The sequence below is a fragment of the Mustela nivalis genome (assembly GCF_964662115.1).
Source record: "Mustela nivalis genome assembly, chromosome: 2".
In the NCBI taxonomy this organism is placed as follows: domain Eukaryota; kingdom Metazoa; phylum Chordata; class Mammalia; order Carnivora; family Mustelidae; genus Mustela; species Mustela nivalis.
Window position 1 is genome coordinate 101895235 of NC_139021.1, and position 10168 is coordinate 101905402.

The 10168-nt window shown below is 40.3% G+C and overlaps 1 protein-coding gene across 1 annotated transcript in view; it reads left to right on the forward strand.

Annotated features, from left to right (window-relative positions):
- The window catches only part of LOC309859721 (zinc finger protein 37A-like), a 33514-nt gene extending 27480 nt beyond the window's left edge, over window positions 1-6034 (forward strand). Inside the window, exon 6 of the mRNA XM_082720787.1 lies at window positions 5405-6034. Coding sequence (XP_082576913.1) covers window positions 5405-5550 — 146 coding nt within the window. The 3' untranslated portion in view covers window positions 5551-6034. The remainder of the gene's footprint in view (window positions 1-5404) is intronic.
- The last annotated feature ends 4134 nt before the right edge of the window (window positions 6035-10168 follow it).

Consider the following 10168-nt stretch of genomic DNA (forward strand, 5'->3'; position numbering starts at 1 on the left):
TTTCTAATTTTTCACAATTATGAACAATACTATTTTGGACATTGAGTATTTCATACAGAGTAGAGCTGAATCCTCAACCCACAGTGAGAAGGTTTTAGTGACTGTAAATACAAACGTTTGTTGATTCAATCAGTATTTATTAGTCACTAAGTAGAGGGCATTGTACAGCAGTAAATAAAACAAAAGTTCTCCTCTTCCTGAGATTCAGTTCCAGTGAGACATATCGGGGTTGTCAAAAGACAGAAACCATAGCAGTGATTTGAACAAAAACAATATGATAGAGAGCATTGTTAACTTGATGTACAGTTGTTAACTAGGGATCTGAAAGGGTAAAAGGAACACTGAGTATCATGAAGATGGCAGGAATCTGAAAGGGAAGAATAAAAGTCAAGTGTACCACTAAAGTAGCAACTGCAGGCAGCAGCTACCAGCTCTAGACTGGTCAAATGGAGGGAACGGGAGGATCCCTCAGAGCTGAAGTGCAGGCCTCTGAAAGGAACCTGTTCCACTGATGTGGGTGTCCAAGCCCAGAGCAGGGGCCTCACGGGATTAGGGCCCATACTAGCTGAGGAGAGAGTGCTGGCTGCCTGGCACTGGTTTCTCTGATGGGGCATGATGACGCCAGTATCCACGTGTTACCAAAACCACAAACTGAATTTAGCTGCTGCTCTCAGAAGACCCTGTGCCTGACTGGCACGATACAGTATTTCTAAGGTGCTGATGGCTCAGGATGCTGATAGGAAGCCCAAAGGAGACCAAGGGGAAGAAGCATGTCTCTTTGCCCCCCTCCATCCTTGCAGCCCTCAAGTGAATACTGTTGGCCAGCATGACAGCCGGTAAAGCCTAAGTGTGGTTACAGTAGAAAAAGGCGGCGGGCCCAACCTAGTCAAGTGATTGAAATTAACATGAATAATACTGATGTTTGATGTCACTCAGTAGTATTGAATTTATGTGCCATCTAATAGGAGACAATGAGAATTCAGCCAAAAGTGTCTAACCTGAGTCTAAGCAGGAGGGTCCATCAAACAAACTCACAGTGAAGTGCACTCTTTAAAATAGTGGCTTGTAATCTCCAAACATATCAAGTTCATGCAAGTCAAGAAAACTGAGAAAGTGTTCCAGGTTGAAAGCTGAAGAGAGATGAAATCACAACGTGTAATCCTGGATTAAATCATTTGGCTGTAAAGGGAATGATACGGAGAATGGGTGAAAAATGAATGGTGTCTGAGGATTAGGTGGTAGGTGTTAGTGTTAGTTTCCTGATTTTGATGTTTGAAATGTGATTATATATGCTTGTTACTAAAGTATTTGGAGCATGTCGACAACGTGCTCTTAGTAATTTGGAGAATAAAAGGTTATTTGCACTATTGTTGCAAACTTTTCCTAAGTTTAAGATTATTTTCAAAGAATAATATAGTTTGTGCTTGGTAGATAATTCACCTAATCTTTGTTTCTTTAACTTCATTAATAATGTTAAGCTATAAATTAAAATTGGTTAATTTTAGGCTTGGTTAAAAATTAAACTGGTTCTAAGAGGCTTCTCTAGAGGAAGCTCACGTATCCCGAGCAGAAGAGCCTGGACTCTGAGCTGATTATTGTGTACTTAGAACTCATATCTCTTCCATGTGTTATTCCTCACACATGGGTCTTTGGGTCACTTTTTTTAAAAAGTAAAGGGAGGGGCACCTGGGTGGCTCAGTGGGTTAAGCCTCTGCCTTTGGCTCAGGTCATGATCCCAGGGTCCTGGGATTGAGCCCCACATTGGGTTCTCTGCTCAGTGGGGAGCCTGCTTCCTCCTCTCTCTCTCTCTCTGCCTGCCTATTTGTGATCTCTGTCAAATAAATAAATAAAATCTTATAAAAAAAAAAAAGTAAAGGAAATTGGAGGGCATTGGCAGCTGTGACTGGTACCCATGTTTACTCCTGAGTTGGTGGTCTCTGGGCTCAGGCATTTTGTTCCTGGGCTGGCACCAGCCATTGTACTGGGAGGAAGAGATGTTGTGAATGTCTTGTGTGGATGAAGGGAGTGGCTGGGTTATTTAAGTAACTGTCCCTCTCTGGGCCCTCTGTATAGTGACTAAACGTATGTTACTGAACACTTACTTCGTGTCAGGTCTTGAGCTAGAAATAGTCAAATTTAACTCATACTGAGCCAGTGAATGAATGGCTGTAGTAATGATGATGAGAATGTGAATCAGAGAGGAGAAACCACTGTCAGCAGCCTGTGGAATGTAGGAGCTAAGGGTGGGAACCTCCTAGAATCCTTAAGATGACCAAAAACTCTAGACCCATGTTGTATAATTGTACATCTTAGTTCATTCAGGCTGCTATGATGAAGCCCGTAGACTAGGTGGTTTATAAGCAACAGATATTTCTCCCACTTCTGGATGCTGGGAAGTTTAAGATCATGGCACTGGCAGAATTTGTGTCTGCTGAGGGCCTACTTCCTGGTTCATAGAAGCCCCTTTTGTCCCTGTGTTCTCACACAAGGCTGACGTGGTAAGGGATCTCTTAGGTTTTTTCTTTTTTAAAGGTTTTATTTATTTATTTGACAGAGATCACAAGTAGGCAGAGAGGCAGGAAGAGAGAGGAGGAAGTAGGCTCCCTGCTGAGCAGAGAGCCCGATGTGGGGCTCAATCCCAGGACCCTGGGATTATGACCTGAGCTGAAGGCAGAGGCTATAACCCACTGAGCTACCCAGGTGCCCCTGGGGCTTCTTATATAAGGGCACTAATCCCATTCATTGAGGGTTCTACTCTCATGACCTAATCATCCCCCAAAGGCCCCACCTCTAAATATTAATACATTGGAATTAGTTTTGCCACATGATTTGTTTTGGAGGGAACAGCTGATATGGGACATAAACAATCTATAATGTTATTTCTTCATTTTTATTATTTCTATTTTACAGATAATACTGGAGTGGGTTCTTTTTTTAAAATTACATCTATTCATTTCTTTTCCCTTCCCTTCCCAGCACAGGGACAGCAGTCCCATTGGAGGTCAGTGAGGTCAAGACCTCTCTTGAGGTCTCTGAAGAGAGAATGTCCACACAGAGGAGCAGAGTAATGCAACTGTTCCTATCACAGATACATGGGACACTGGGACTTGGTGGCTAAGGAGATTATAGAGGAAATTACTGGCATGGTTGGAGATGGATCACATTGAGGTGAAGATGAATGTATTGAAAATAGGAGCCAAGTTTCTTCCTGTTGAAAGTATTTATAAATATAGAAAGGCAGAAGACTGAACATAACCCTGACTTGTTGAATCAGAATTGGAGGTATTGGTAGGAACTGATCATTTTTTAAATATACATGCACTGTTAGATCCATTTATGGGTGTATGTGTACATATGTGTGTAGACAGATGCACATGTACATGCAGGTATACGTGTGTGTGTGTGTGTGTGTGTAAACTCCTTACACAGATTTCCTAGCTCTTTATGCTGAGATTGCTTAGGAGCAACTCCATCCCAGTAGCAATGAGGCCTGGCTTTTTGGTTTCTAGATACTATTTTCCACTTGAAGGAAGCAGAACCCCTTGGTAAATGCCTGATTCCAGGCCTGGACTTGGAAAAGCCAATGCGCCTAAAACATCTTCCTGTGAGAGAAGGAAAAGGAATGGCTCAAGGAATAATGGGGGGCATAGCAAAAGCACATAAAAGCCATCTTGAAGATGCTTCTATTGGCCAAATATGGAACAACTTGATCATAAAGATGAATAGTAACTTTGGAATATAACCTGCATTATAAAACGGAAAGCTATGAATCCATATTGATACAGAAATAAGTGGGGAGAAGGGAAGTTTCTTCCTTACTAGTAAATGTATGAGGAATAATGGAAATGGAAAATTAGTATTTGGTAACCATCATAGTGATTGATTCAGGTGAGATTATTAATAGATACTTAGATTGGTGAGTGGATGAGGAACGGATTATTGGCATAATCTCAGAATATATATCTCCACAATTACCAATTTCAAAGGGTTTAATGGTGCTATAATGGCAGGGAATCCTGGCAGATACCAAAATGACAAGATGATCCAGGCTAATGACACCATGGTCAAGAGCACTGTGTGGCCCTGACATGGTACTGACTGGTCCATCTTTTCTGTGGTGACTACCGAGAAAGCATGACCTAAGTCTGATACTGAAGAAACGACAGGACAGATCCAGACTGCTGGGATCCAGGACTAAAAAGGAAAGACTTTGTTGAGACAACTGTTTATATTGGAATGGGGTTTGTGGATTTGACAACGGTGTTCTGTCAAGGTTGATTTTCTGACTTATTTGGTTGGTGGTTCTGTAAGACAGTGTCTCTGTTTTAGGAGCATGCCTAGTGGAGCCCTTCGGAAATGTGGTGTATGACGTTTGCAGCTCTACCTAATATACTCAGGAAGAGAATAATGCTGATAGGATAGTTGATCAGACAGATATGAAACAAATGCAGGGAAATGTTAACAGTTGGGGAATGTAGGAATGGGGGATATGGGAATTTTTTGCACTGTTCTTGCAACTTTCCTAAAGTTTGAGATTATTTCAAAATAAACCATTAAATAATTAGTTTCTCTGGACCCCCCTTATACATCGGTAGTCTTCTTTGCCATAACCATTGCTTTTAGTTCAGTGTGTAACCTTTAACATCTTACTTTCCTGTATATTTAAAACCCACATATATGTACATAGAATATATAATAAGAATGCCACGTCTAAGACTTTTTTGGTATGCCAATTTTAAATAATATAGCGAACATTCATGAAGTCTGGTATTTATTATTAGGAATGTTAAAATAATATAACTGCTTAATTATTAATTATTATTAATTAATTATTAATAATTATTATAAAATGTTAAAACTAACTTCCCAAATGAAACTGTGCCTCTGGTTGCCATGTGGTAATGATATTTTAACTAGTAAGCCTAAATTTTATAATTGTTGGTATCCTGTGAATGAGCCCCACTCTTACATAAGTGCATAGGAGGTTTTATGGGTGATTTAATGATTTGGGCTTCTTTTAAATTACAAATTCAAATTGAAAATATTTCTTAAAAATCTTTAAAAGTCATCTAAATGAAGGAAATAAGAAAGCCATCATAAGGCAAACCACACATCAATGATTACTGCAGATAGATGCTCATATTGAGATATTAGTTAAGTTTACAATGGGAAACGTAGTAACTTTACAGCAGAGGGCCCTGGCAGACATAACTTTAACAGAGTGGTTAACATATCTTGTCATATGACATGGCAACATGATGAAATCCCTGATAGGATGCTCTGACAAGCACACATCTCTCAAGTGGTATATTGTCCCACACATACATCATCCCAATCATGAAAAAACATCAGGCAAACATAATGGGGGACATTCTACAAAGTAATCAGGAACTATTCATCAAAGTGTCAAGGTTGTACAAGACCAGGAGGACTGAGGAGCTGTCCCTTCAGTCAAGTGACATATCCTGCACAGACTGCTGGTGTCACGTCCTGCAGCTCCAGCGGGTCCTCCCTTTGGAACCTGGGATCATAGTCTTTGATGGCTTCTGAGAATGGTGACATCCTGCAGGTTTTTCCCACTTCTTGGGAGATAAATAACAAATTCTGATCACAGAAATGCAAGGTAAGCTCTTTAGGGGGGGGTTCTGTCTCTGTGATTTAGCTCAAGAGAGAGAGAGAGAGAGCTCAGGTAAGAGAGTTTTGTCTTCCAGGTTGGATTCCTGTTCATTGTGCTGGGACCTGGGTCTGTAGGAAAAATTCATTTGGCACCAAACCTTTATCCAGGTTCAAGGTCCACTCAAGAGCTACTCTCTTCACACCTTTCAAAAGACAATGCAGTATTGTTAACTATGATTACCATGCCAGACATTATGTCCCCCAGCCTTCTTTATCTTGTAACTGGCAGTTTATACCCTTTAAGCCCCTTTGCCCATTATACCCACTCCCCACATCCTGCCTCCGGCAACCCCTCATCTGTACTATGATTTTGGGTTTTTTGTTTTTGTTTAAAGATTCCACATATAAGTGAGATCATACAACATTTTTCTGTCACTGTCTGACTTACCTCATTTGGCATAATGCCCTCAATGTGTCGCCAATATTGCAAATGGAAGATTTCCCTTTTCGTGGCTGAATAATTTTGGCGTTTGTCTTTGTTTATGAATGTATTTATATATTTTCTTTGCCATCCATCTGTCCTAAGTGAGCACTCTCCAGGTTTTTTTCCCAAGGCAAAAGGGACTGAGGCAGGTTTGCTGGCTCTGCTGGTTATGCAGTTCTTACGAAGGTCTGCCTACCTATTAATAAGTACACAGGTAGAGGAGACTCATTCTGGGTCTCCTAGCATATAGTGTTGGGTTCTACAACTACAACCATGGAATTTTTGCTCATGCATGGATGTCAAATTAGTTGTTTAAAAAGAGAGAGAAAAAAAAGGAACCAATGTCTTATACTACAGCATCATGTTGATATCACTTTCTAGAACATTTTTGTTTTCCACTTTTGTTTTAAGTAATCTTTATGCCCAGTGTGGGGCTCGAACTCGATGACTCTGGTATCAAGAGTTGCCTGCCAAGCAGCCAAAACCAGCCAAGCACCCCCTCTATGTTTTATTTTTAATGTGATCTTGTCTTAAATATTCTTATATAAACCAAATTCTTAATTTCACGGTATTTTGTAATCAACCCCCGTGTAAGTTAGTACACCTCTGCACTACCAGTTTCTTTCTTTTTTTTTTTAGTTTTGTTTTTTTTTTTTTAGATTTTACTTATTTATTTGAGAGAAAAAGACAGAATGAGACAGCATGAGAGGGGAGGTTAGAGGGAGAAGGAGACTCCTCATGGAGTTGGGAGCCTGGTGTGGGACTCGATCCCAGGACTCCCGGATCATGACCTGAGCCAAAGGCAGAGGCTTAACCCACTGAGCCACTGAGGTACCCCTACAGTTTCTTTTTGTTGAGCATCATAGCATCTTAGCATTCCACTATATGGTATTAATTTTATTTTACTTACACAAACTAAAAGGACATTTTGTTTCTAGTATTTGCTTTTATAAATTAAGTCATACAGAATTCTCTTAGTTATAGCTATGTTGTTATAACTTAGTTGCACTAAACCTAGAATTCTCTACTGTCCATTGGGATATTGGTGCTTGGACTGTGTAAACCACATTTTATACTTACCCTGATGCCTGTTAGGCTTTTCCCTAGGAGATCCTACAGGAAGTTTGGAGGACAGGGTTACTGGAGGACCAACTTCCTTCTTCCTGTTTGCAGAATGGTTCCTTAACAGCACCCCAGCAGTGGCTCTTCACCTTGGTCACTAGTGGTACATTACAGCTGCTTTTATTGAATTATTTAAAAATTGAGATATAATTCACAAATCTTTAAATTAACTCCCTTAAGAGCAGAAAATTCAGTGGTTTCAAATATATTCACAAAGTTGTGCCACCAACACTAGTATCTAATCCCAGCAGGTTCTCTCACTCTCCAGCTTCTTTTAGCTCTCTCACATGTAGCCATATTGATCCCTCTCTGACAGGCAGCACCAGCTGAGCAGGATACCCCTCAGAGGTGTTATCCTCCCCCACCATATCTTTCTGACAGGCCTGCAGGAACTGGACGGCCCCCCTCTGAAGGTCTGAATTCCAGTTCTGCTGGTTCTTCTCTCCATATGTACGATAACATGCCTCAGGCACCTCCCCTGCTTCAAGTGTGGAATCCTCTCTTGAGGGCTGTTTGGATTCTTTGACTTCTTCCATCATGTTACCCTGGGGCAGTAGCTGCCATCTGCCATTATCCCTGTTACCCCAGTGTTCACTTTTGCCTTTAAAATACCTGCTTTAGGGGCGCCTGCGTGGCTCAGTGGGTTAAAGCCTCTGCCTTCGGCTCAGGTCATGATCCCAGGGTCCTGGAATCTGGTGCTCTGCTCAGGCGGGGATCCTGCTTCCCCCTCTCTCTCTACCTGCCTCTCTGCCTACTTGACCTCTGTCAAATAAATAAAATCTTTAAGATAAAATAAAATACCTGCTTTAGTCTATTCTGATAAATTTCCTCTCTTGGGGCACCTGGGTGGGTCAGTTGGTTAAGCCTCTGCCTTCGGCTTAGGTCATGATCTCAGGGTTCTGGGATCAAGTCCCACATTGTGTTCTCTGCTTTCTGCCCCCTCCCCCACCTGCTTGTGATCTCTCTCTGTCAAATAAATAAAGTCTTAAAAAAAATTTCCCTCTCTTGTCATGTTTGGTTTCTGTTCCCATCTGGACTTTGACGGATGTAAACATTCTTGTAGGTACATCAGTGGAAATTAATTGCATTATTATAAAGTCATGTGTAGTTGTGGAAGTGGAATTGCCAGATTAAAATTCCTTCAGAGGGGTGCCTGGGTGGCTCAGTGGGTTAAAGCCTCTGCCTTCGGCTCAGGTCTTGATCTCAGGTCCTGGGATTGAGCCCCGCATCGGGCTCTCTGCTCTGTGTGGAGCCTACTTCCTCCTCTCTCTCTGCCTGCCTCTCTGCCTACTTGTGATCTCTGTCTGTCAAATAAATAAATAAATAAATAAATAAATAAATCTTTAAAATTCCTTCAGAATTTGATAAAAATGAACCTCCAGTGAGTTTACATGCATTAAACCCTCAGTAAAAGTGAGGAGGAATAAGTATTTTCTCAAGCACACACTCTTAACTCTGTATTACTCTTTTTAAAAAATATGAGTCTTATACTTCAAAATGGAATCTTACATATTCATAATTTCCCCAGATTGGAAGTTAAGGTTGATTGGCTGGGGAAGAAATAAGTGAAGTGTGGTGAATTCATACCATGGAGTAGGACCTGGGAAATAAAAGTCAAAACTGTATTGGTATATGAAACAACGTTGATGAATCTTAAATGTATTGTACTAAGTAAAAGATAACAGATTCATAAGATTACACATGGTAAGAGTCTATGTATGTGACTTTCCAGAAAAGGGAAACTGTAGGCATGAAGAAGAGATAGTAGTGGGGCGCCTGGGTGGCTCAGTGGGTTAAAGCCTCTGCCTTCAGCTCAGGTCATAATCCGGGTTCCTGGGATCGAGCCCCACATCGGGCTCTCTGCTTAGCGGGGAGCCTGCTTCCCCTTCTCTCTCTGCCTACTTGTGATCTCTGTCTGTCAAATAAATAAAATCTTTAAAAAAAAAAAAAAGAAGAAGAAGAGATAGTAGAGGCCAAAGGAGAAGAGTGGTGAGAAAGTTTGATTTCAAAAGGGTAGCATGAAGGAATTTTGGGGGCTGTGATGAAGGAATTTTGGGGGCTGTGATGAAACAGTTCTGTATTTTGACTGTGATGGTGGTTACACAGACCTATGCATTTGTCAAAATTCATAAAACTACAGAGTGAATTTTTGTGTACAGAAATTTTAAAAAATTAAATCTCAAATCTTACATGTTTTTATTTAAGTATTTGCATTGTTTCAATTCTGATAATGGACTTTTATATACATTTGTCAATCATTTTCACTTTATATATTGTCATTCATTGTATTAGTGCTTAGTTCTGTACCCTGTTTTAAAATTTTCTTTCTGGTGATTTAAAGATCTCTCTTTAAATTAATGCATCTGGGGCGCCTGGGTGGCTCAGTGGGTTAAAGCCTCTGCCTTCGGCTCAGGTCATGATCCTGGGTCCTGGGATCGAGCCCTGCATCAGGCTCCATGGGAGCCTGCTTCCTCCTCTTTCTCTGCCTGCCTCTCCACCTACTTGCGATCTCTGTCTGTCAAATCAATAAATAAAATCTTAAATAAATAAATAAATCTTTTCTTTCAAATAGTAAAAATAGAATTTCCTGGTTTACTTGTTTTTAGCTTTTAAAAAAATAGAACTGACTTGTTATTTTTCTAATGTATCAGATACTTAATTTATGGTTTCTAATTTTGGTGACACAACGTGTCACCTCTATTTTAATTAACTTAGTGTTTTATTTTAAATCTTGAATCCATGTGAATTGTACCACGTGTGATCTATGTACATAACTTTACACCAAATTGTTAGAATATTTGGTTTGGAATATTCCATTGTTTCCTCAGTACTTTGAAGTGCTACATTTATTATACTACATTCAAAACATACACCTAATCATGGCTTTGTTTCCATGAAATAGATGGCAAACTATCTTTAGTCGAGTAATATTATGCATATTGGTAC